Source organism: Suricata suricatta, chromosome 12, assembly GCF_006229205.1.
Source record: "Suricata suricatta isolate VVHF042 chromosome 12, meerkat_22Aug2017_6uvM2_HiC, whole genome shotgun sequence".
In the NCBI taxonomy this organism is placed as follows: Eukaryota; Metazoa; Chordata; class Mammalia; order Carnivora; family Herpestidae; genus Suricata; species Suricata suricatta.
The window spans coordinates 56,771,804-56,799,453 of NC_043711.1; the positions used below are offsets into that span (position 1 = coordinate 56,771,804).

The 27,650-nt window shown below is 43.6% G+C and overlaps 1 protein-coding gene across 1 annotated transcript; it reads right to left on the minus strand.

Moving 5' to 3' along the window:
- Positions 1-248: 248 nt before the first annotated feature.
- Positions 249-27,650, minus strand: RPN1 (ribophorin I). The gene is made up of 10 exons (XM_029917116.1): positions 27,327-27,650; positions 24,962-25,026; positions 20,285-20,591; positions 13,767-13,976; positions 11,987-12,179; positions 7,666-7,765; positions 5,993-6,131; positions 5,658-5,777; positions 1,999-2,244; positions 249-873 (listed from the first exon to the last, which is right to left on the minus strand). The coding sequence occupies exons 1-10, from the start codon at positions 27,585-27,587 to the stop codon at positions 691-693; spliced, it is 1,824 nt and encodes a 607-aa protein (XP_029772976.1). The 5' UTR covers positions 27,588-27,650; the 3' UTR covers positions 249-690.

Sequence of the window (27,650 nt, forward strand, 5' to 3'; positions counted from 1 at the left end):
GCAAAATAGATTTTAAAAAATGAAAAGTTCAAGAAGAAAGTGCTCGCCCCACCACTCTGTTCGGTGATTACACAGTCCACTTTACCTTCATGGTCTCGAGGGTCCTACCATGTAAAATACAGCCAATACTTGTCATGTAAACTTGCTCTAAAGAGCAGATCCACCATTTTCAAATGAATAAAAAGCACTTGATAAAAGTCCTAGCCTCAGAGTTAAGAAATAAGTTATGAGATTGTGACCAGAATAAACAAAATGTTCACAGTCTCTGCTTTATTTTCATTTAGCCACACACACTTTTAAAAAACAAACATATACTTACAAAATACCCAAACATCAGGAATTAGAAGGGCAAAAACCAAGGGGCTGAAGGGCTGAAAGAATATCCCAGGCTTCAGAACAAAATAAAATCAACCAACTACTGAAAATTTCTTTGTACAAAACACAAAGATATTTTGTTTTTAATGGAATTTAAAGTGTTTTTGTTTTGTTTCATTTTTTAAAAAAGGAACCCTTTAAAGACAAAAACTAAGCTGCTTCTATTGCCTGCCGCAGGGCCTGGCTTCACTTCCTTGAAGGCTTTTTGTAAAATACCGAAGCCGATGTTCAGTGGCCTTGATGATCACCATTTGCCCCCAACCTGTCATCTGAAAGCGCAGCACCCAGGCCCACCCTGATGACGATGGTCAGGGGCTACAGAGCGTCTAGGATGTGGTCGATCTTGGTGACCAGCTCCTGCCGCTTTCCAGAGATGAGCTTCTCATTCTCAATGTACGTGTCTTTCTTGAGCTTGCCGGCCACCAGCCGCTCAGCCTCCACCGCCGACTTCAGCACGAGCTCCTTGACCTGCACATCCAGCTTCTGCATCTCGCTTACCTGGCCAAGGCAAGAGCAGGGCAGAGCTTGAGACAAGTCCTCCCAGCCACACTCAGCAGGGCCACAACCTCCCATGCCTACAGACCCTGGAGGCCCAGGGCAGAGGGGTTGGTCATGGAGGGAGACAGGCCTGGCTTCAAATGCCAACTCCACTCTCTGTCCCTTCAAGATCTGACCCTGGGCCTCAGCTATAGAGGAGGTTGAGAGGATCAAATGGCAACAAAAGGCCCATCCCCTGCCTGACATGGTACCAGGGACACAGGAGGTACTGGAGGCACGCTCCTCCTCTTCCCTCTGGCTGGACAAATCAGGTCCAGGGGTTCGGTTAGAATAGACAAAAGGCAGGGATGTAGCAGACAGACTGAATGACCCCCTCGCTGTCACCAGCTGGGTATGGAACTGAGGATTCACAGTCACAATCATTCAACATGATAGTTATTTAGTGAGCCACAGTCACGGGCACGCTTCCAAGCTCTGGAAAACAGCAGCAAAGACAGACTGGGCATCTCGCCCTGGGTACTCCTGGACACATAAAGAAAAGCTTCAGAGGGAGGCAGGTGCCGTGAGGCACACAGGGTAAGGAGAGGGAGTGCTGGGGAGGGGGGATCACTGGGGACTGTGAGGGCACCTCTGGGGGTGGGTCTCTCATCTTCATTTACAGCGCACAAGAACTTCTCACAAAGCATGTCCCAGGCATGGTTCTCAGCACTCGACGTGCACTAACTCATTTCACACTCACAACACTAAGAGATAAGTACGAAGACATGAAGAGGCCAAGGCACGGAAGGCAGGTAACAGGCCCAGACTACGAAGCCTGAATCAGAGCCCAAATTCAAACGCAGGATTCTAAGTCTAGGTTCTTCTCTGCACACATGGGCAGCGTGGAGCCTCAGTGGACAGACATGGCGTGCAGGCTGGCAGAGCTTTCCGAACCCAGCTCACTACTGCCATCCACAAACTGTTTGTTCCACCATAAGGACTGGCACCACCCTGGGACACGCCAGCAGCAAGCAAGAGCCACCCAGTGTGCGCTCTCCACGGAGTGGCCCCGTGGTGCAGGACAGTCCCGCAAAGTGTGACAAGGAGGGCAAAGAACCAAGTGACTCGGGCATGGCAGACACTTACTTTGTCGCACAGGTCAGAGCCCTCTGTCTTCAGCCTGGACTGCAGCGATGCGATCTCACTGGTCAGGGCCTTGTGCTCTGTCTCCAGGCCCTTCCTGCCACTGCTGAGGGTGGACACATCCCTGGACTGCTTGTACCTATTGATGGTCTCATCAAAGTGACGGTACAGACCTAGTCTCTTGTTGACCAGGGTCAAGACTTGCTCTGTGATGCAAGCCACCTTCATCCTGGCCTCTGCGGCCGGATCCTGTGGGGAAGACACTGTGCATGACAACAGCCAGGCCTGAGCCTGCCCCAACCTCTACCTCCCAAAAAGCACCCACCACCAGCTGTGCAGACAAGAAAAGCCATCTGATGCAACATTTGCGGACACTAACTCTGCGCCGGTTCCACGAAGGGCAGGACTAGGACACGAGGATGAAGGAGAGGTTCACTTCAAAGTCCGGCAGGGCATACAGAGGGATGTGAGGCAGGATACTAACGCCCGAATACAGCATGAAAGGCACAGGTGAGGTGAAGAAAGAGAAATCTCCACGCAGGTCAGGGAAGGCTTCCAGAACGTTTATTTTACGGTCTCTCCCCTTAAAACCTTCAAGAGTTTCCTAAGGCCCAAAGGACAAAGCCCAAGCTCCTTATCCTGCTATTCACAACCCTTAGATACAGCCCTACATACTTTCCAGAATTCTCTCTCACCATGGGTCTACTTCAAAACTCCTAACTTGGTAGCTCAAAGGCTGCATCGGGTCTACAAATGGTTGAGAAATTGGCCCACAATTCTTTTTTTTCTCAATTATCAAAGCTTTAAGACTGGGAGATGCCTACATAAGAAACTGATTGAATAAACTGACCCATTCATTCAATGAAGTACTCTGCAGCTACAGAAAAAATAAAAAATGAGGAAGCTCTGATATGGGTAATTCTCAGAATGTGTTTAGTGAAAAAAAGAAGTACAAAAAATATGTACCGGTGCTACTCTGTGCGCAATAAAGAAGAAATGAGAATCAAAATATCTGCTTATTTTTCCCAAATAAATCAGGGAGGATACCCAGAGACTGATGAAACTGGTTATCTCTAAGGCAGGATTTTACAAATTCATAACCAAAATCAAACCAAATTCGTGACCAAAATTAAATACTTAACAGTGACAGAGGGAGAAACTACAACAAAATTCAAACAGATAAATGAATGTAATTATATTTCAAAAAGTGAACACAGGAAAACTAAGCCAATTACCTTGAGAAACAGAGTGCTCTGATAAGACGCTCTCAGCCTAAAGCCAAGAAGAACTGCTAGCAGATCTCAGGACTGTACTTGGTAGGTCTGATGTCTGTGGTGGCACGAGTGCAGCAATTCTGAAACTATTTTGTGTCTTTATGCAATTCAGCAAATGAGTAAAACAGATTAATATTGGGATCCAGGAGAGAAGGGAAAATGGTGGAATGAGGGAGGATGGCAAGAACCCGGTGGAATCAGACTGGAGTGAGACACTGGTGTGAACTGCTATTTTAAATACGTTCCTCCCTGGCTCTGTCTGCTGAAAATCCCAGACCCTGTAACACTCCCAAAGCAATAATCACGCCTAGCTCCCAGCTCGTGGTCCCCAGGTACCGCTCCACATGAAAAGGAACCCGGCTGCCTGGAAAAAGTGCAGGCTATACCCGTAACATGCTATTGTGCCCGACAATAAGGAAGTGCTCCAAAAACGATGAGACATGAAAAAAGGCCAATCTGGAACAATCTGACCATCAAAACAAGTAGTGCCAGTGGACAGCAGCCCACAGAATAAGGTAAGAAGCCACGAGTCTACACAAGTAACAAGCAGCCAATCAGGAAGCAAAGCTTCTCCTTACAGCATAGTGCCAACAAAAGGAATCACAGTTTTTCAACCACCACATAACAGATTCAGACAAGACCCAATACTAAATGCTCTAGTATTAGGGTGAACATAGATGAGAGTATTTATATAGCCTCAAACAGATCACATTTTAATTGCAAAGAGAAAACCAGTACTTTTAACATGAAGAATTCAGGCAGATATCACTTAGCCAAAAGTTAGCACCCCCAGCACTGGGACCAGCTGACGCTGGGTACCCCTGATGTGACACACTGCAGACATGGCAGCCCTCTACAGCATTCCTACCGAAAATGCATACTCTGAATTTAATCAGGAAGAAACATACAATACACTTAAGGGACATTCTACCACACTGGTCTCTACACCGCAAATATGTCAAGGTCATTAAAGACAAAGAGAGGCTGTGGAGCTGTTCCAGGTTGACGGAGACTACGGAAATGTGACAACTAATTGCAATGTGTGATCCTCAGCCGGATTCCACAGAAAGAAAAACAATTGCTAAAAATGTCTCTGTCACCAGGACAATCAGCCAAATCTGAACAGAGCTTGCACGCTGGTTAATGGTGTTACGGCAACATAACGTTTCCTCCATTTGATCATTACACTGCGGTTTTGTTAAGAGAATACCCTGGTGTCTAAGCTACACACGTGCCTAAGTACTCAAGGAGGGGCAGGATATAAATGCCTGCAACTTACTCTCGAATGGCCCGGGAAAAAGAATTCTATACAGTAGAGAGAGGCTGGGAGCGCCCGAGTCCGTTAAGCGTCCGACTTCGGCTCAGGTCATGATCTCACAGTTCGTGGGTTCGGGCCCCACAGCAATCTCTGTGCTGACAACTAGCTCAGACTCTGGAGCCTGTCTTCTGGTTCTGTGTCTCCTTCTCTCTCTAACCCTCCCCTGCTCACACTGTCTCTCTCTCTCAAAATAAATAAAGCATTAAAATAATAATATAATAATAAATTATAATATAATAATATAATAATATATAATAATATTATAATAATGATATAATATATAATTATATATTATTATAATATAATAATATAATAATAAATTAAGGCCCTGATGAAGAGTACACAAATTATTTTTACTATTCTTACAAAGTTTCCGTAACAGTGGAATTATTTAAAAGCAAAGTTTAAAGAAACAAAAGCAGAGGGACCTGGCTGGCTTAGTCCATGGAACATGTGACTCAAGGCTGTGAGTTCAAACCCCATGTTGGGTGTGGAGCCTACTTAAAATAAAATTTTAAAAATATGTAAGAAAAATAAAATCAGCTTTTAAAACTTGAAAAACACAGGGGTATATTGTAATAAAACTGAGACTCAGCCCTTCTGTTTGACAAGATTTGCTAGTAGCTGCCTCACTGGGGCAGCCTCACTGGTCTACAGAACCAGCCAGATCAATGTCTTTGCTGCTCCCCAGGGGTTCCACTCAAGGCCGTCCTGCTGTGGCACAAACTGTTCCTTCCAGCTGAACGTCCTTCCCCGCCTTTCCTGTCCGTCACCTCCTCAGGGCAGCCCCACCACCGAAAGACACACTGCCACTGCCCTGCTTCCCCGGTGCTCACCCGCCAGTGGCACCCGTCTCACTTAACATGGTGCGCTCTGTGGTCACAGCTGCAAGAACCAGGTCTCTCTTTTTCTGGTAAGCTTAGCAGAGGCCACAGGCAGAGAAGAGGCTTCTGGGCGACAGGGTTCTGCCTTGAGCTTGTTCAGAGGACTGGTGTGCAGTAAAGCTAACGGAACACATTACCGAGGGTGCAAGAGGACTAACGAATGCGGGAGGTGGGGGTGCCTGGTACCTTTGTGATGGAGAAGTCCAGCCTGACATAGATGATGACGGTGAAGAACAAGATGTAGAACGCAGCCACCACCAGCAGCGGTTCCTGCAGCATCAGCACTTTGTTGAACGTGTAGTGGACCTAAGGGAGAGCAAGGAAGGTGCGCTCTGACCATCTGCACAAATGCTCAGATACCCAGGCACAACACAGGGGCCTCTGCAGGCGATGATTGTCCAGGCTGCCCCACCTACCCACAGAGAGGACTGTGCTCAACCCCCTACGGCCCAAGGAAAGGGCCCCCAGGACCCCACATCTGAGGAGGAAGGCACAGAAGGCAGAGCAGTGCAGCCACTGACCACAATGTCCTGAATGTGCTGTTCCACTAGGTTTCTCTTATAGGCAACAATCACAGGGCGGCCAAACGTGTCCAGGTAGGTGTAGTGCAGCTCGTCTGGGGCGCGACTGATTTCATAGGGACTGTCGACTTGGATGTTCCTGGGCGCAGGCAAGAATAAGATACAGCCTCAGACAAACTGCACTGATCTACGTAAGAGCTTTATTTAGGGTTGGAGGATTCTAAGGCTCAGGGAGCCTTGTAGGGTCCCTAAGTTCACACTCCACCAGACCTCTCGAGACAGCTGACCCACTGCCAGCAAACCCTGGGGACCAGACTCCTGCTGAGGCACCACCCAGCTCCCTGCATCTTGTACTCGCTAGGGCTCCCCAGCACTGGCCAGCCCCTCGCATCACACATGCCACATAACCCTCCTACGCATTCCACCCAACAAGAGCCTCTTGGGGACCTGAAGAGGCCCCTGAGAAGTGACTTTGAAAGTACTTTCTCCTCATGTGACTGAGAACTTCTTATAAGTTATCATGGGACATGCCCTGTTTTTGTCTGCCTGGATCCATTCTCCCTCCTCTGCGCTCTCACACTCTACTTTTGCTAGAACTCTCCATCCCCCATGGAATGTCTTCCGCAGGAGGAACAATCAAGGTGCCTCTCTTTTGTGATTGGAGCGGACACATGACCTGAGAAGCCAAACAGATGTTCCCCTTTAAAGTGAACCCAGAGCGAAGTGACACAAAGATGCACACAGGTGTTTGTCATTCATACCAAGGCAGGTCCCCTGTGACCATCCGTCCGTTTCCACCAACTGGACTCCCAGAGATGCTCTGGATCTGCAACTTATGCTGCCACTTTATAAGAGATGCCTTACCCTTCCAAATGCATTCTTTTCTGCATCAGTTGGTCAAAGACAGCTCCTACTGTTTTAAGCACAGAATCCTAATACACCTAGAGGACCCCCATTTCTGAACCTGGTCTGACAGGCCCGGGATAAACAGAGCCATTACTCCATTGCTCTTCTTTATATACAGCACAGCACTAGCACTACCAGGCTGTCTGCCACTGTCCTACTACAGATCATCCCATCCCCTCTGGATGCTGTACCTGTCACGTGGAGGCACTCTGTTTGGGGAAAAGATTTCATAAACAAGGGACCTGGGCGGCTCAGTCGATTACCTGTCGACTCTGATTTCAGCTCGTGTCATGATCTCACGGTTTATCAGATCATGTCAGTCTCTATGAGGACACTGCAGAGCCTGCTTGGGATTCTCTCTCCCACTCTCTGCCCCACCCCCTTCTCTCTCTCTCTCAAAATAAGTAAATAAAAACTAATTAAATAAATAAGTCTCGTGCCCTCGTTTGAGTCTAACTTTTCTGTTTAAACGTCAGTCGAAAGTCCCTACCAGAGGCACCTTCAACTTCAACTTCAGCTCAGCTAAGCTCAGGTTCCTGAGTTCGAGCCCCACATCAGGCTTACTGCTGTCAACACAGAGCTCGCTTCGTATCTTCTGTTCCCTTTTCTCTCTGCCCCTTCCTTGCATACTCCCTACAGGGGGGCCCTTAGTCAAAGCTATGTACTGAGCACCTTTCCTGCGCCCCTCGAACACAGCTTCCCCTTGAGGTGCCACTAGGTCACCACCAGAGAACTGGGAAGCCAAGGAAAGGAACAGTCACACTCACTTGGCCCCTTCAGGCAAGATGATCTTCACTGTTAGAGAATCTATCACTTGCTCATCAAACACATGGTCCACAAACCTCATCTTCAGTGCGTACTGGTCACCTTAAGAAAGAACAAACACACGCAATAACATGAAAACCGGAAAAAACGGCACCGGAGCTAGAGGGACGCACAGGGTATGAATGCTCTTGTCTTACACAGAGAGGAGTGAAGAGATACCATCTAGAATTACGGACTAGGAGACCGGGAGACAGAGGCGGTGGTGGCAGGATGGTTCTGGGTCTTCACTGAAAACCCCCAGAACATATTCACAACAGAACTCGATAAACAGAGATCTCCACAAACCCCAAAACACAGAGGGGTCACAAAACACCAACAGTCACACAACCTGCACATTATTAGTGTCTGTGAAGGAGGAAGGAGGAAGGAGGAGGAGGCAACAGGGCAAGTGACAGATCTGAAAAGAGAAGAGCCCCAAACAAGACATCGTATTCACTAGAGTGAGGCAGGCCAACAGCAGAAGAGGGGCTGGCACTCTGAAGCGTCCTCCCCCGGCCCCACATAGCAGGCCAGCAAAATGGGCCCAAAGACCTGCCAGTCTAGTTCCTGAGAGCCTGGAAAAGCCATCAGTGCTCCCCTCCCAGGACAGCACTGTTGCAGAGGAAAAACAAAACCATGCCTAACAGGAACAGAGATTTGGGACACAGAGCGCGGGCAGGCTCCAGAAGCAAGCCACCATATTTACTACTGCACTAAATCCAAATGTGCAGTTATGAGACTTCTTCCTAATCGCTCACATTAAAAATGAGCAACAGGGCCTCCTGCCTGGCTCAGTCAGAAGAACACACAACTCCTGATCCCGAGGTCATGAGTCCGAGCCCCATACTGGGTACAGAGATTACTTAAATGAATAAATAAGTAAAATAAAAACTTTAAGGGAAAAAAATGAGCAACAGAAAAGGATAAGGGTATCCCTCACTCTTAGTATTTTTAAAAGTTACTAAAAAAGAGAACATCTAGAGAAAATGAAAACATGCCAGAAATTCATGCCATAAAACTAATCAAAACTGTTCCTGCTATTTCAAAACAAGTTATATAAATGACACAAGTCATGAAAGAGTAATATAAACAAGAATTATAGAAACTCAGAAAAGTGACAGAACCCAGAAAAAATTCAGGAAATAACTTTTAGAAATTTAAAAAACTGTCTTAAAAATGAAGACTAAGCTAGAAAGAATAGGAGTAAATAAACACAACAGGTAATCTGTCATAAGAAGTTGAAAGTAAAAAGAAGCAAAGTTTCCAATGAAGGAAAGATTCAAGAGAAACGACCAAATATTAGAAACAGGTGAAGACTCAACATAAAAATAACAGGAGAGCCAGAGGGAAAAACTTACAAAAAGGTTTAAAATCTAAGTTGAGAAAATATAATGCAGACCCAAGAATATCAACCCAGTACAAACAATGCCAAGCAATGTTCTAGTAAAAGTATTAGATTTTCTTTTATTTAATGTTTATTTTCGAGAGATAGAGACAGACAAAGCACGAGCAGGGGAGGGGCAGAGAGAGGGAGACATAGAATCTGAAGCAGGCTCCAGCCTCAGCTGTCAGCACAGAGCCCGACACAAGGCTTGAACCCATGAACCATTAGATCATGGCCTGACCTGAAGTCAAGACACTTAACCGACTGAGCCAGCCAGGCGCCCCAAAAGTCTTGGATTTTAAAGAAAGAATCCCTTTCAATATTTAAGACTTAGAAAGGAATTGACTCATAAAGGGGAAAAACTAAATCATCAGACTCTGACAGCACCACTTATACAGACTGTACTGTAACATATTTAAGATACTCAAGGAAAGATGTGTAAGCTGAGCATTTTATATTCATCAAAGTGACTCATATGCACAAAAGGCACAACCTGTTATTGAAATATAAGTCCTTCCTAAGGAATCTACTAGAGAATGAGCTTTAGATCACTAAAATGACTGAAGAGCTATCAGTGTGAAAACTGACACGGTGAGCATTAACTAGTTACTGCAGAGCTAAGACCAGAGTTAAAAGAGGGGAGAAATGCTATGTAACAGCTATTGGTTCTGATGATATATACATAGTTTACACGCAGCACACCAAAAAACAGGGCAGAAGGGCAACCAAGTAGCTCAGTCGGTTAAGCATCCAACTTCGGCTCAGGTCATGATCTCATGGTTCGGGAGTTCGAGGCCCATATTGAGCTGGCTACTGTTAGCACAGAACCTGCTTTGGATCCTCTGTCCCCCTGTCTCTCTGTCCCTCCCCAACTTGCATTCTCTCTCTCTCTCTCTCTCTCTCTCTCTCAAGAATAATAAACATTTTTTAAAAACTTTTTAAAAATGGGGTAGAATGGGAGAGGATATGCCAAAAAAATAAATTAACTCTTTTCAGTAATCATATTGGAAGTGGTAGTTTGATCATTTTTATTCTGAGACTGCTGTGTAGCAGATGTGGGATAAAACAATTGTGGAATGCTCTGTCACCTTATCTATCTTTCAGAACAAGAATTCTCAGTATGGAATTAGGTAGAGATATAAGAGCAAAATCCCTATAGCTCATACTATAAGTAACTATATAAATTCACAATTTTTATACAGACATAATACATACCTAACTCCATTCACTGAAAAGGCCTAGAAATGTTATTTTTTTATTGTTTTAATTTATTGAGAGAGAAAGAGAAACAGAGTGAGAGCAGGGAAGGGGTAGAGAGAGGGAGACACAGAATCCAAAGCAGGCTCCAGGTTCCGAGCTGACAGCACACAGCCTGACATGGGGATCAAACCCACAAACTGCAAGACCATGACCTGGGCTAAAGTCAGACACTTAACTGACTGAGCCACCCAGGCACCCTGGCCTAGGAATTTTTTTAAAGATTATTTATTTTTGAGAGAGAGCAACCAACCATGCATGCGAGTGAGGGAGGGGCAGAGAGAGAGGGGGAAAGAAAGGATCCTAAGCAGGCTCCACACTGTCAGCATGGAGCCAATGTGGGGCTTGAACTCATGAACCGTTAGAGCAAGACCTGAGCTGAAATCAGAAGTCAGATGCTTAACTGACTAAACCACTCAGCTGGCCCGAAAAGGCCTAGAAATTTACCAAACTAAAAGCAAAAAGCATTCCTAGTTCTCAGGTTGTAGTCTTAAAAACACCCTTTTCCACAAGAAGAAACCAGGACTTTGAGGAGAAATGGCTGATTCCAGGTCTGGGCCAGAAAATTAAAAAACTAATGAGTGCCTGGCTGGCTCAGTCAGAAGAGCATGCGACTCTTGGAAGTTGTGAGTTTGAGCCCCACACTGGGTGTAGTAGAGATTACTTAAATAAATAAAACTTGAAAGAAAAAAAAAGGAAATGAAAATATACAAGTTGAACCAAAAACGTCTTTTCATAAGACAGCAAGGAAGGGACTAGCTGTCAATTTGCAAAAAATACAGAAGATACAGGAATACACTGAATAATATAGGCATAATACAGGAATAGCATTTTGAGTAAGCTGTCAGAAAAATCCAGACTGGAGATTACACTCCAAGTGGCTCAAGTTCTTCAACAGATAAACTGTGTATACACACACACACACACACACACACACACGGAGGAGGGACTGTGGATTAGTAGAGATTGATAAGACATTGAATTTTTTGAAAAGGTCAAGACCAAAGTCGAGAATCTAGAGAAGTACATTTGGTGATAAAACTGTAAAGAAAGTCAAGAAAGTGGACAACAGTCAGTATGGTAACTACTGTTATGGGGAAGGAGGAGGTACACGGAGAACCTTCTGGCTGGCTGGCAAAGTTGAAAGTTCAATTTCTTGACCTAAGTGGTGTTTACAAGGTGTTCTAGTCATTTACTGAGCTATACATTTGTTTTGTATGGTTTTCTATATTTAATTTTGTATTTAAAAAAATTTTAAATGACTTGAAGAAAATATGGCAAAATGATTATAATACTTAGCTGTGGGTGCTTGTATAAAAGTGCTTATTATTCTGAGCGTAAGTTTTTAAATACCTGAAATTAAAAAAACATAAGCAGAGCTCTGTCTTTTGACAGAACTGGGGGTAGGAAGAGGATTTTTACTATAATGTCTGAATTATTATAGGCAGCTATTACTTCATCTCTACCCATGAAAAGTTGTTCCTGATATCCCAACCTTCCAAAAATGACAATTCTCTCTTCCTATCAAAAACAGTTGGTAATTCTCAAAACAACCAACCGACTGGCAGTAGAAACAAAAATGCAGGAAACAAAAGATAATGATGGTTTCTCCCCTTTCTATTCCCTACGTACTAAAGACTGACCTAAACTGTAGAGGTACTCGTAGCTTGGCAGGTTGTAGCCAACGATGTAATGGGTCTTCCATCCACCAAACAGAGGGAAGCGAGGCCGGATTTCCATCTCTACAGAGTCGTCCAAAATAAGGAGGTGGCTGGTGGAAACGTTGCCAATCTCGTCCCGGTAGTAAACATCCTGGGCAGCAGCAGGGAGGATGGTCTGCAAGAGAGGGGACACTCCTTCTAAAGCCTCCAGAAACTTACTCACAGGAGATGATCCTAAAGACAGAAAAGATCCTCTGCACCAAAAGTCTCCTCATAGCAATATTTAATTAAAACAGTCCTCAAATTGGAAACCTAAAAAGAAGTCTAACACCCAAGGCTTCAAAACGTCTAAATCTTGTATCTATTTCTTAATCATGGTAAATAGCCAAACTGTCCTGAAGAATAAATAATGAAGAGAACTGTAAGTACCTTTAGGGATACTGAAGGACTAATACAAAGGTAAAGATAATCTCTAAGTTACTCTGCAGAGAAAGAAACTACAAATGGAAGAAATTCCATCGAATTGCTAGGCAGTAGGGTTACGGAGGGTTTCTCCAGCTCACAGTCTTTACTGTGGCTTCCAAATCTGTGAGCATATTTTCATAATCAGGAAGAAACAATGCCAACACTTCCACTCACATCATGGACACTTCTATAAAACAAAAGTACAGCTAACCCTCGAACAACACAAGTTTACACTGCATGAGTCCACTTATAGGTGGATTTTTTTCAGTAAATACAGTACTTAAATGTCATGTTCTCTTATGATTTTCTTAATTTTTTTTCTCTAGCTTACTTTGTCATAAGAATATAGTATATAATTAATATATACAACATAACAAGCATGTCACAATGGACTATTTACATTATCAGGAAGGCTTCCAGAAAACAGGAGGCTATAATGTAGTAGTTAAATTTTCAGAGTCAAAAGTTATACACAGATTTCAACTGTGAGGGGGGCTGGTACCCTAACTTCTGTGTTTTTCAAGTGGGTTTTCAACTGCACATATTTTCAGTTTTCAACTGTTTTAAGACAAAAAATATATAAAACTTCATAGGCAATACAATCAAATATCTTTTAAAGAGAGCATTAGAAAAGAAAAAGGAAATTAAAAAGAATTTTTTTTATGTTTTTATTTTTGAGAGAGAGACAGAGACAGCACGAGCAGGGGAGGGTCAGAGAGAGAGGGAGACACAGAATCCAAAGCAGGCTCCAGGCTCTGAGCTAGCTGTCAGCACAAAGCCTGAGGCAGGGCTCAAACCCACGAACCGTGAGATCATGACCTGAGCCAAAGCCGGAAGCCAGACGCTTAACCGACTGAGACACCCAGGCACCCTGAAAAAGGAAATATTAAAATACGAGCAATAACAATGTCTAAGTGATGGTTTGGTCTTCCTTTTTCTATTATTCAAATTTTTTTTTTTTTTTAAATGGCCTAACTGTAGGCCTGGCTGGCTCAGTCGTTGGGAGTATGCGACTCTTGGTTTTTCGGGCTGTGAGTGGGTGAGTGGTTCTACACCCATGCTAGGTGCAGAGATTACTTAAAAATAAAATTACTTTTTAAAACGGCCTACATATACAAATGGGGGCATTTTTTTTTAAAGATTCTTTCTGTTGGTTCTAACACTGTGTGCTCAACTATTTGATCACCAATCCATCCCAAACAACGATCAATATTTAGATACTTTAAAAAAAGCAAACGAAAGGGCAGATATGATAAAATGATACGTTCTCCCAATGTCCAAGTTGAAGACCCCATACCTTAAATGAGCGGATGGAGGCTATTCCACTATCTGGCTGTCTCTGGTAATCATAGCGCGAAAAGGGCCCCTTCAGCACAGCCCCTGTGTGCTTCAAGTCCACGTTTTCTTCCACAGCAATGTTACCCCAGTGAGAGACTTCAATGACTCGGGTCATACTGGTGATGGTCAGGAAAGGGCTGTTGTTCTCATAATGTACTTTCAAAGTATCCTATAAAGGAAGGAAAGAAGTAGTTCCAAGTTTGGGTGGCAGATGAATCGATAGTAGTTTCAAATAAACTGGAGATAATCCATGTATCAGCAACAGAATGGTTAAATTATGGGGTATATAATGTGCACCATATTCTAAAATGATGCTTACTAGCACTTTTTAATGGCATATGGAAATAAATGTTCATAATATACTATTAAGTGGAAAAACAAGATATGCAAAGTTGCTTTAGGTTCCAACATAAGTATCATTTATTTTTTAAAAACAAAAACTTCTATGCTCCACTCAGCTTACAGCCACCATATAAGTAAAAGAACAAAAAGAACCTGAAATGAAATACGTGAGAATCCCAATGGAGGTAAGAAACAGTTACAGATCATTACTTTCTATTTGCAAAATTTCTACAATGAGCTTTTCAAATTGCCTTTTAAGTAATTTATGCAGTTTTAACATAAAATGGAACCTTAAACTCCCATAAAGAAAAATCTGACTAGCTAATAATATACATGATCTAATAAAGACATAATCTCTACTCAATGAGCTAGCAAATAACCACAAAACTGAGGATGATTCATAACAATACTGAATTATTCTAACACAGAGAAGACTAATACAGAAAAGTTCATAGAAGAGAAACTTTTTTAGCTAATATGTATGGAGCTAATATATAAATATGTCAGTAACTCTTTTATGAGCTCTCAACAAATGCATGATCATTTAATCCTCAAAACAACAGTGAGGTACTGCCCATCTCGTTTTACAAATTAAAAAAACCGAGCCCCAGCAGTTTTAACATGTTCAAGGTCATAAATGAATCTAAGTGGCAATATTAAGTCTTTGGCTCTTCACCTTTATAGTTCTAGCTCCACACTCCTCCATTGTAAATACCACCTCCCAAGGACAGCTCAGAGAATTAAAAGAGATAATTCTGGCAATTTCTCCACTTAGCCAATTTCACCACAAAAATTAGTATTAATTCCTCCCAGTCACTAACTAAAGTATGTGCCCTTCTATGAATAAACACCTGGAACCTTAGAAATGGGATGTAAAAGGAGAGAAGGACCAGAAAAGCATACTTCTTCCCCACAAGACCATGAGAAGGACATTGTATTCATTCTCAAATATCCTACTACTTTATTCATTCATTCTAGGACTGGATTTTTTTTAAAGTTCATGGGGCACCTGGGTGGCTCAGTAGGCTAAGTGTCTGACTTTGGCCCAGGTCATGATCTCGCAGTTTGTGAGTTCGAGCCTAGAGCCTGGAGCCTGCTTCAGATTCTGTTTCCCTCTCTCTCTCTGCCCCTCCCCTACTCATGCTCTGTTTCTCTTTGTCTCAATAAACATTAAAAAAAATTTTTTTCCTGGTATATAAGTTCTACTCCTACCCTGGGACTTGAACTCATGACCCTGAGATCAGGAGTTGGATGCTCCACCAACTGTGCCAGCGGGAGGCCCCCCCCAAAAAAATTTTTTTTAATTTCTTTTTTTAATGTTTTATTTATTTTTGATAGAGAGAGAAAGAGCATGAGAGGGGGAGGGGCAGAGAGAGAAGGAGACACAGAACCAGAAGCAGGCTCCAGGCCCTGAGCTAGCTGTCAGCACAGAGCCTGATGAGGAGCTCAAACCCACGAGTGTGAGATCTGACCTGAGCCAAAGTCGGAGGCTTAACCGACTGAGCCACCCAGGCCAAAAAAAATTTTTTTAAATAAATAAAGTTCAGCTTCATCCATATCCATTTAATGCCAATAGTGACCAGGGTGCAAAGCAGCTGGCAGTTTCCAACTGCTGGTGCCATGATACATCGGCTAATAAATCTTTGGAAAAACCACTTGGCAATATACATCAAAAGATTTTTGATTGCCAAGTAATACTCTACGATATATATGTACCACATCTTCTTTATCCATTTATACATCAACAGATATTTGGGCTCTTTCCATACTTTGGCTGTTGTTGATCATGCTACTATAAGCACTGGGGTGCATGTGCCCCTTAGAAACAGCACGCTTGTATCCCTTGGATAAATACCTAGTAGTGCAATTACTGGGCCACAGGGTAGTTCTATTTTTAATTTTTTGAGGAACCTGTTTTCCATACTGTTTTCCAGAGCAGCGGCCCCAATTTACATTCTCACCGGCAGTGCAAACGAGATCCTCTTTCTCCGTACCCTCACTACCATCTGTCGTTGCCTGAGTTTTTCATGTTAGCCATTCTGACAGGTGTGGGGTGGTATCTCATTGTGGTTTTGATTTGTATTTCCCTGATGATGAGTGATGTTGAGCATTTTTTCATGTCTGTTGGCCATCTGGATGACTTCTTTGGAGAAGTGTCTATTCGTGTCTTTTGACCATTTCTTCACTGGATTGTGTTTTTTGGGTGTTGAGTTTGTAAGTTCGTTATAGGTTTTGGATACTAACCCTTTATCTGGTATGTCATTTGTGAATATCTTTTCCCATTCCGTCTGTTGCCTTTTAGTTTTGCTGATTGTGTCCTTCACTGTGCAGAAGCTTTTTATTTTGATGAGGTCCCAGTAGTTCATCTCTGTCTTTGTTTCCCTTGCCTCTGGAGACGTGTTGAGTAAGCTGCTGCTACAGCCAAGGTCAAAGAGGTTTTTGCCTGCTTTCTCCTCTAGGACTTTGATGGCCTCTTGTCTTATGTTCAGACCTTTCATCCATTTTGAGTTTATTTTTGTGTAGGGTGTAAGAAAGTGGTCCAGGTTCATTTTTCTGCATGTCACTGTCCAGTTTTCCCAGTACCACCTGAAGAGAATATCTTGATTCCACTGGATATTCTTTACTGCTTTGCTGAAGATTTGTCGGCCATACATTTGTGGGTCCATTTCTGGGTTCTCTATTCTGTTCCCCTGATCTGAGTGGCTGTTTTTGTGCCATAGTATTAAACTTTTATTTTATTTTTTTAAATGTTTTATTTATTTTTGATAGACAGAGAGAGAGAGAGACAGCATGAGCAGGAGAGGGGCAGAGAGAGAGGGAGACATAGAATTCCCCCCCAGTATTAAACTTTTAAAAAGCTAAGTCTACCATATAGGAAACTTGGCAAATACACTATAAACACCAAATCATAGGATCTTAAGTGGCAGTTAAAAATGGTTTACAGGGGCACCTGGGTGGCCGAGATGGTTAAGCGGCTGACTTCAGCTCAGGTCATGATCTCACAGTTTGTGGGTTTGAGCCCTGTGTCAGACTCTGTGCTGACAGCTCAGAGCCTGGAGCCTGCTTCGAATTCTGTGTCTCCTTCTCTCTCTGACCATCCCCCGCTCACGGTCTGTATCTCTCTCCCTCAAAAATAAATAAACGTTAAAAAAATTAAAAAATAAAGTAAAATAAAAAATAAATAAAAATGGTTTACAAAGGTAATGTAAAATTCTTAGAGAATATCCTAGGAGATAAAATTATCACGCAATTCTTTATACACATTATGATTCCCACATTAAAAAGCCCCTATGCTTAGAAAGGACTCAGAAACAACATCAAGTGGATGTCAACTGGTGTCAAATTTTTCTTTATATTTGCCAAAGGAGCATTATATTAATTTAAAATAAAGTAAGAGGGGTGCCTAGGTGGCTCAGTCAGTTAAACATCTGACTTCAGTGCAGGTGATACTCTCTAAGTTGGTGAGTTTGAGCCCTGCATCAGGCTCTATACTGACAGCTCAAGAACCTGGAGCCTGCTTCGGATTCTGTATGTCTCTCTCTCCTCCCCTCCTTGTGCTGCACAGGTGCACTCTCACTCTCTTTCTCACAAATAATAAATGAATAAACTTTTTTTAAAAATATAAAAATTTTTAAATAAATAAAATGAAGTCAGTCCAAAATTCCAAAATATCCAAAATTTAAAAGCTTATATAGGAGATAAATAAATCTCTGTCCTCAACATGAAAATGAATCACTGTTTTTAGGAAAAGAAATAAATATACAGTAGAGGAAACACAGCTCAGAGAAGGGCCAGTCCCTCAGCTCCAGAGGTATGAGCTCCCAGGGCTCTCTATCCACATGGTAACTATACCGGGAATCACACAGAGCCACTCACTCGCCCCAAAACCCATGGGGCCACAGAATACACAGGTGCTACTTTTAGAGAAATGAGGGAATATAAATACATTTACTATAACCTACATATGTTCATAGAAAGAAAAATTAGAGGAGTGCCTGGGTGACCAGTCCATTAAACGTTCGACTTGATTTCCATTCAGGTCATGATCTCACAGTTGTGGGATCAAACCCAACATCAGGGTCAGCACTGAGCATGGAGCCTACTTGTGATTCTCTCTCTCCCTCTCTGCCCCTCCCCTGCTCACACTCTCTCAAAAATAAATTTATAAACTTTAAAAAAAAATAGAAAAAAAATTTTAAATGATAAACCAAACACTAGTGTGTTTTATTATTTTAAGTGACATTAGAACTATTTTGACTGTATATCCTCACTGACATATGTTCTAAACACAGAGATGAAAAGAAGTCTTAAATATCCATGTTTTTAACGGTTATTTTTGAGAGAGTAAGCAGGCAGGGGAGAGGCAGAGAGGGACAGAAGATCTGAAGCAGGCCTGTGCCGACAGCAGAGAGCCCGATGTAGGGCTTGAACTCATGAACCATGAGATCTTTACCTGAGCCAGTCAGGATGCTCAACCAACTAAGCTACCCAGGCACCCCTCCATGTATTTTAGACATGATAATCAAGTACATAGGCTGAAATGACAGGATTCCTCCTAAGATTTGCTTTAAAATATTACAGCAGAGAAAAAAAGAGAGTGAAGTATGGTAACACTGTGAAAACCACGACATCTAAGTGATCAGTGTATGGGAGCTTATTACACTATTTTCTATATTCCTGGATATGTTTGAACTTTCCATAACAACAAAGTCTTTTTTAAGCCTTGACTGCTTCCTCTATATTTAAGGCTCATGCCTAGGCTCAGTGAGGCAGCCACCCCAGCCAGCACAGCGCCCAGTCTCCATCTCTAGGCCTCTACCCACAATGCCTCATCCTTCTCCCCCAACCCCCACTTCAGCTCTCCAAATGCTACCTCCTTAGTTTGTATTACTATTATTCTCTCATCTGAGTATATTTGGTAGAACACACAACTGCCCACCCTCCCTGGAAGCTAATTTGTTAATCTAGTTTTGGAGGAGTCACTTAGCTTCACCGAGTCTGTCTCCTCATCTATTGCTAGAGAGTAAAAACAATTATTTTAACTATGTTTTTAAACTATGATTCAATGAAATGAATGATCGTACCGAATGCACTAACTACAGAGCCTAGGAAATAAGATGGTCAGCAAGTTGTTCTCCCCTTCCCGAACCCCCTTCTTCTCCACCCCCTGCATGCATTTAGAAAGTTAATGCCTCTGAGCTCAAATTTTATTTCATGTGATAAGAGTTCTGTTAGTAGAAGACTCTGGGCCTTTTTGTCCAGAGGACCCGTACACGCTAAGTATAAATAAATGGTAAATTTGAGAAGAACGGACAGGACATGCTCTGTCCAGCTCCTCTTCTCCATCCGGCACACCCGCCCACAGACAGGTTGAGATCTCATTTCATCTGCTGACAAGACTTCCATGTGGAGAGGCCTGCCTTGGCCCATCTTATTTGTATGAACACTACTATCTAAATTTGGGGTTCAGTATTAGGAAACCTCCTGCAGTACTTGCAGATAAACTCAATCTCCTTCAACCTCTGCAATCTCCAGTTATCATTGTCATTAGTTCATATTAGGCTTTGACAGGTCCTCAATGCTCATGCAGTAATTCTTTTAAAAAATTTTTTAATGTTTTATTTATTTTTGAGAGAGAGAGAGAGAGTGTGTGTGAGCAGGGGAGGGCCAGAGAGAGGGAGACACAGAATCTGAAGACAGGCTCCAGGATCTGAGCTAGCTGTCAGCACAGAGCCCAATGGGGGGCTCGAACCCACGAACTGCAAGATTATGACCTGAGCTGAACACTCACCCAGCTAAGCCACCCAGGCTCATGCAGTAATTCAACACAGCTCACATGTCACTGCCTGAAAATCCCCAAGTCGTGAAGTTTATGAGGTTCATTTGCCATGTTTTTCATTATTAGAGCCTTTAAAAAAAATTTTTCCTAAACCTCCGAGCCTCTATCTGTACTCCCAAGATGAGAAAGATGACCCCCATGGAGTCATTTCACAAAAGGTGAAAATACGTGGGGATGATCTTAAAAATGACTTCAGGCCTACCCCCATCTCACACCACTAACCCTGTCTACTAGCAGTCACCCCAGAAGACATTCTCTGAAGGACACGAGACAGAATGGACTCCACACAAGCCTACCTGACTATAAGCAGGAATATCTCTGAAAGGCCCATAATCCAGGACATCCTCGGAGCGCGTGGGATTCCCCAACTTGGTGTAACTCTCCACATTTCGGGAGGCAAGCTTCACACGCATCGTCTGTGTCTTCGTTGGATACGGAGAGTAGAAATAATGGTTTCCCTCAAACACTACAAATTGTTTCTCTGACTGGGTGATCTGGGTTGGATACGGCTGAAGCACGTGGGTATAGACTGTTTCCACAATGACCGAAACCTTGGCCCCAGGATCCAGAGCAACCGGGAGCTTGACTGTGAAGAATCTCCCACTGGAGGAAGAACAAGGCAAGAGAATGAAGAGATGAAGCCTCTCTGAAAACAGGGCTAGGAACTCAAGGTCACAGCGACACTTTATAGCCAAGACAAAAGCAGTTATCTTTAAGAGATCAACTATGGGGCACCTGGGTGGCTCAGTCGGTTAAACACCTGGCTTCGGCTCAGGTCAGGATCTCACAGTTCATGGGTTCAAGCCCCACGTCAGGCTCTGTGCTGACAGTTCAGAGCCTGGAGCCTGCTTCAGATTCTGTGTCTCCCTCTCTCTCTGCCCCTCCCCTGCTCCTGCTGTCTCCCTCTCTCTCTCAAAAATAAATAAAACATTTTATTAAAAAAAAGATCACTTTTTTTTTTTTAAAAGATCACCTTTAACCAATTAATGTAAATCTTTTAAGACAAATGTCTGGATACTCATTTCAAAGTTGTTTATAAAAATAACAGAGAATAAAATGTAAAGGTCCAACAAGGATAATGGTTAGAAGAATTACAGCAGAGCCACAGCAGAATACTGGCAGCCATAAAAAAGACGTTTGGATCTATAGAGATAGTAACCATTTCTATGGACGATGTGAATAACAGAAATCAGTTTACAAATGGCACAGCATTATCCCATCCTAAACTACAAACATACACAAATATACATGAAGAAAAATATTACAACAAATGTTGCCAAAATGTTAACAGTAATTGTCTCATGGGGGTTAAGCTCTATTTTGTTATTTTTTCCAATTTGTTTTATTAGCTTGTATCACTCTCATGACTAAAACAAAAATTAAGCTACTAGCATTTTAAACAAAAAGAGCTGCCTTGGAAACGACAAAACTCCAGAGGACATTAACTCAAAAATGAATCTGAGTTTTTCTAAGCCAGGAGACCATTTTTGGTGGGCTCTGAAACCATCAGTGGAAAATTCAAAACATTTAACATGCTTCCACAGAATATGTGTCCTCCAAGGTCAAAACGGGGATCACTTTTCCTGACGCTCCTTAAAGAACTTACATGTCTTCATCAGTCACCTGTCACACAGCCTATCCCTACTCAGTTCTCACTCAAAACATAATAAGCCCTACAGCTTTGCCCAGGACTGTCTTAACCAATTCTTGGCTTCAAGGTGCTTCTCGTCCCACACTCTATCCCGAGAGCTAAGTTGCTATTCTCACCAGACAGCTCCACCGACCACACCCGTATCATTCATGATGCTGATTCTTTCCTCTGTTAATACAACTACCGTCTGAGCAAACCCTATAAACCAAACCCTCCAGCATGTTCAGATGCCTCACTCTACTCCATCCTCAGTATCTGGTTAATCCTGCCTTAGACTGTCTCTCAGGTTCATCCCTTCCTGGCTTTCCACTGCTGCCCCTCCTCAGTTCAAAGGACCCTCGCTTGACTAGATTACTGCATCTCTCCCGAATTAACCCCCGAACTCCTCCTCCCTCTAGACACAATCTGACACAACCCTACCTTTTCACATGAAATGTCCCAGCATAACTGAATCTCACTTTAACAACCTTTCAGTGCTCCAGGGTCATCACTAGAAACATCAATTCTTACTGCAACTCAGAAGCACCAGCTACTAAAGATTTCTGATTGATAAAAGGCTGGGAAGACAACACACAGTTGACTATACTGGTGTATAAGGAGTCGATTTTTTTCATGGATCAGAACAAAGATATTTCAGTTGTCAGGTCAGAGTTGCAGGATAAATGACCTGTTTACTGTTGCCATTAATCTTTATAAAGCCAGATTAACAAATTTAAAATTATTCCACTTTGAGTCACAGAACCTCCCCCAGGAATCACAGATCCCAATAACGGCTTTCTGCCTCTGTCTCTGCCTCCGTCTATTAAATCTTACATTTTCCATTGTAGCCATTCAGCAGTGAACAAAATTAATAAAACCTTGTCTTTGGAGGCTACTTTCTAGTGGGTGAAAGTGAGCAGGAGATAAAACATAATAGTATGGTAAATACGGGCTAGGAGGAAAAAATGTTTAAAACAGAGAAAGAGAAGTAAAAAACATGAAGAAAGTGAGGGAGGTAAGCATGTGGGAAGGAGGAATTGGCAAAAGTTACAGCAAGTGCAAAGGCTCTAGGGTGAGAACAAGTCTCTTTTGGGGAGCCTTGCATCTTTGTTGAACTTCTGATAATCATGGGTGTTGCTACTGGCACACGGAGCTAAGGCTTATTAATCTCTAAGGCATACTTCTTCAGGGGCACCTGGGTGTCTCAGTTGGTTAAGCCTCAGATTTTGTCCCAGGTCATGATCTCAGGGTTCCTGAGTTCAAGCCCCGTATCTGGCACTGGGCTAACAGCTCAGATCTGGAGCCTGCTTCAGATTCTGTGTTTCCCTCCCCAACTTGTACTCTGTCTCTGTCTCTGCCTCTCTCTCTCAAAAATAAATAGTTTAAAAAATAAAAATAAAAATAAAATAAAATTATTCCACTTTTACACTTACATAAAATTTTGTATGAATGGGCAAATGCACAAGAAAACAATAATTACTGGGTTGCCTGGGTGGCTCAGTCAGTTAAGTGTCCGGCTCTGGCTCAGGTCATGATCTCATGTTCGTGGGTTCGAGCCGTGCGCCAGGCTCTATGCTGACAGCTCAGAGCCTGGAGCCTGCTTCAGATTCTGTGTCTCCCTCGCTCTGCCCCTCCCTTGCTGTGTCTCAAAATAAATCAAAACTAAAAAAAAAAAAAAAGAAAAGAAAACAATTATGTCATTCTCATTTTTATTTCTGAGAGAAAGAGAGAGACAGTGTGAGCAGGGGAGGGTCAGAGAAAGAGGGAGACACAGAATCTGAAGACAGGCTCCAGGTTCTGAGCTGTCGGCACAGAGCCCAACGTGGGGCTTGAACCCACGTACTATTAGATCATGGCCTGAGCCAAAGCTGGACGCCTCACCGACTGAGCCACCCAGACGCCCCTCTCATTTTTAAAAAATTCAAAATTAATAAGAAAAGTTTTTAAAACACTGCCAAGCAAAAAAATTTAAAAAAGGAGGGGTGGGCAAAAACAAACAAAAAACCCTCTGCCAAGCAAGGAGACCAAATTTAATTTAACACTTTCTGAATTGCATGGGGACCAACAGCTGTAAGGCTCAATGGTCTGCTAGCAAGGAATTAAACATTTTCCTTCTTTTTATGATAAACTATAGCACAAGCTAAAACTGTCTGAGCAAACAGGATTTTTTAACCTAAGCACTACTGACGTTTTTAAGTGGATAATTCTTTGCTTGAGGAGGGACCTGTCTGGGCATTGTAGATGTTTAGCAGCATCCCTGGTATCCACTAGATGCCAGGAGCACCCCTCAGCTATAACTAAAACTGTCTCCAGACATTGCCAAATGTCCTGGGCGGGGCGGGGGCAGGACATGACTACTCCCTCTCCAATTAAGAATCACTTATCTAAAAAATTTCTTTGGGGGCGACTGGGTAGTTCAATTGGTTAAGCATCTGACCTGAGCTCAGGTCACGATCTCACGGTGTGTGGGTTCGAGCCCCATGTCAGGCTGTGCTGACAGCTCAGAGCCTGGAGCCTGCTTTGGATTCTGTGTCTCCCTCTCTCTCTGCCTCTCCCCAGCTTGCACTCTGACTCTCTCTCTTAAAAATAAACACTTAAAAAAATCCAAAAAAACAAAAAAATATTTTCTTCCCATATCACATACTCAACAAATATTTCAGTGTCCAATAAACACCATGTGACATATTGATAACTGCTGAAGCTGGGAGATGAGATCTATGGGGGTTCCTTATTCAATTCTTCCTGCTTTATATATGTTTTGTAAAATATCCTTAACGAAGTGTTTTACAGTAACTAAGAAGTGCCAGGCCCCTGGCTAGGTGCTGAGGCTAAAACAGAGAACAAGGCATGCCCAACCCCAGCCTTCAAAGAGCTTAGTCTCCCTCATGCAAAGAGACATCACTTTCAGCACCCTGAAGCCTCAAGAGGAGGTAAGGGGGACAGAGCTGTCTGCCCTTTGGAAAGAGACTGGTAGCCAACAAAAACGGGTGGCTATTTGCTGAGGTGGACAGCCTGAAGTTCTCAAGGGCCAGTTCTCCACCCACTGGTTGGGGATCCCCATCCCGAGATTAGCAGACCCAGTCCAGTATGAAAAGTAGCTACCTTCTTGTTGTAAAACAAACTGCCCCCGTTCGGGCACCTTTAGCAGGAGTAGTCAGAAAGGACATAAATGGGTCCAGAACACGTCACAGCCCCTTCTCACTACCACACACTGTATTAATTGAAACAGCTTCTAAAATACCAGGTTTTTTCCTAAGCAACTCACCTACCTTCTGATTCCCACCATGATCTGATAACCTATAACAAGAAGATATGTAGATAATCTGACTGTTTGGTAGCTTACCTTTTACCCTTAATTTTGGTTTCTCGTACTTCCAGATTGTTCTCTTCCTCATCTTCTCCCTTCACCTGTAACAGGACAGAAAAGGTTATACTTTTTTTCTTTATGTCCTTTGCCTCTAAATTTGAGTCAACAATTAACTAACTGCCACAGAATGTCCACAGTGAAGTGTTCAAGCTACCAGAAATTTTTAAAGACTGAATTCTGGTTTCAGTAACAATTTTTTCATCCGCAACATAAGAATATTGCCAAAGACTACTTTTGCACTGAAGATGCTGTATAATAAGCTCTATTAGTGTAATTCTCCTGAATGAGCAAATACAAACATATAAATAAAAATTATGTGTGTGCGCATGCACTCTCTCTCTCAAATAAACTTTAAAAAAATGTACTCACACTTTACATTTCCAAATGTAAACATGTTTTCTTCATTGACACTCACATACACATTTGCATACAAAATAACTAGGATTATTTGCTGTTATAGTAGAAAAGTCTCCCACGTGGCCAAAACTGGTTCTACTTGCATATAAGAAGTTAACAGTGGCCTGAGTGCTTGGGGAGAAGGAGCCAACAGCCACTGCTTATCACACTCCCTTATTCGTACCCTTCCCTGCAACAAGATATGTAACCAGGAAGAGAATATGAACTCCAGCAGGCTGCAGGGTCTGTCTCAGAGAGAGGAGACACCCGAAATCATGACACCGTAGAACAGACTATAAGGAAAAAACTTATATGCACTGATCTCTCTGCCAACCCAACCTCTATTAAGAAAATATTGTTTTTAAAACTACCTTTTGGGTTGAAGAACTTTTTCACAGTAGAGTACACAGAACTATAGCAACAAAGACACGATTTTTGACATTTTTAAACTTTTTTTAATATTTATTTTTGAGAAGGAGAGAGAGCGCAAATAGGGGAGGGGCAGAGAGAGGAAGACACAATCTGAAGCAGGCTCCAGGCTCTGAGCTGTCAGCACAGAACCCAATGTGGGGCTCAAACTCAGCAACTGTGAGATCATGACCTGAGCCGAAGTCAGATGCTTAACTGAGTCACCCAGGAGTCCCTATTTTTAATATTTTTAAATGCCTGGGGCACTGGGCTACCTCAGTCAGTTAAGCATCTGACCCTTGATTTTGGCTCAGGTCATGATCTCATCATTTGTGGGTTCAAGCCCCATGTCAGGCTCTGTGCTGACAGCTCAGGGCCTGCAGCCTACCTGGAATTCTGTGTCTCCCTCTCTGTCTGCCCCTCCCCCGCTTGCACTCTTGCTTGCTCTCTCTCAACCATTAATGTTAAAGAAACTTAAAATAATAATAATGAAAGACCTACACAACACAAGGCAGACTGCGGTGAGACGTGTGTAGAGTAATCTAGCTTGCACATGCTTTCTCCAGCATGATGGCAGTCTTGTGCTGTGCTCTTGTGGCAATAAATCAATAAATCAGGACTCGTTTTAATAAAATGGGATTTAACTTTCAAAACAGTCAAAGGTGGCAGCACCGATTTAAATGAAGTTTTGACCCATCTTTACAGAAACCTTTACAGCACGAAAAGGAACAGGAGTCGTTTCAGAAGTATAGTCTCCACAAACCCAGCTTTATAGCTCCGGATTGGGTCAGAGGTGTACTTAGAACATGACACTGTAATAACTATTCTCTCTACAAATAACTGGGTAACCACTTAACGGATGTTGTTTAATGAAAATAGTAATAAAAAAGCAAAACCTATAAACATGTAAGCCAACGTTTTCTTTCCTTGAGTGGTAAACGCGTTCAGTGAAAAGCCAGGAAGTACACAGCAAACTTTCAAGCCGTATACTGCAAAGGGCAACAACGCGGCCCGGTGGGGGGAAGGGAGTGAACTGGACTTTACCTTTCTGTACAGCTCAAAACCTATACGGACTTTCTAAACTAACTTTAAGGAGACAGGCAGTATTTAAAAAGCGTTCATTAGCCATCTTCAATATATTACAACTGCCAATGGGTTCAAATTACAAACGGGAAAACTCGCAACGTTACATTTCTGACGGCTAGAAAGAAGCACCTACAACGGGCCAGGCACCGAATCAAGGGAGTGATACCCATCTGGGCTCCTGTCTTGGTCCTCCAATTGGGGTCGTGCATCAGGGGACACGACAGGTTTGGTGCGCTCTTGAGTCGCGCTAGGCCCCCTCCCTGGCTTCCCCGCCCAGGGGGGCCCGCGGTGAGGACCGGGAGGCCGCGGCTGCCCACGTGGGCGCGGCCGCTCTCCAGCAGGCTTACGCTGACGTGTCCCAGGCGGCGCGACGAGCGCGCGCAGACACCCCCGGCTCCGCGTTTCCGCCGAGGCCGAGAGGGGCGCGACGCCCCGGCCTGCCCGCACTCACCTGGACCCCGAGGTGCGCCAGCCGCGCCTCGAGCTCGGGCTCCAGCGCCAGAAGGAAGGAGGCGGCGCGAGTCGTGGAGCCGCCGCCCGGGTGCGCCAGGACCACCTCGGCCGTCACCTTGGCCAGGTGGCTGCTGAGGTCCACCGTGCGCTTCACGTCCTCGTTGACCAGCGGCGACGCCTCCGGGGAGGCGCTGCCCAGCGCCGGGGCCCAGGCCCCGAGCAGCAGGAGCAGGAGCAGGCGGGTGGTGGGCGCCTCCATGACCGGGACGAGCTGAGCCGCAGGCCGCGCGGAGCGCCGCCACCGCCCCGCCCCCGGCCACCG

Excerpts from the sequence above, each read along its gene's own strand:
- RPN1 (XM_029917116.1), bottom strand. The coding sequence starts at position 27,587 with ATGGAGGCGCCCACCACCCGCCTGCTCCTGCTCCTGCTGCTCGGGGCC. Across the intron at positions 7,766-11,986 it reads CGAGTACCTCTACAGTTTAG|GTGACCAGTACGCACTGAAG; the intron begins GTCAGTCTTTAG and ends TTCTTTCTTAAG. Across the intron at positions 5,778-5,992 it reads AGCACATTCAGGACATTGTG|GTCCACTACACGTTCAACAA; the intron begins GTCAGTGGCTGC and ends GCTCTCCCTTAG.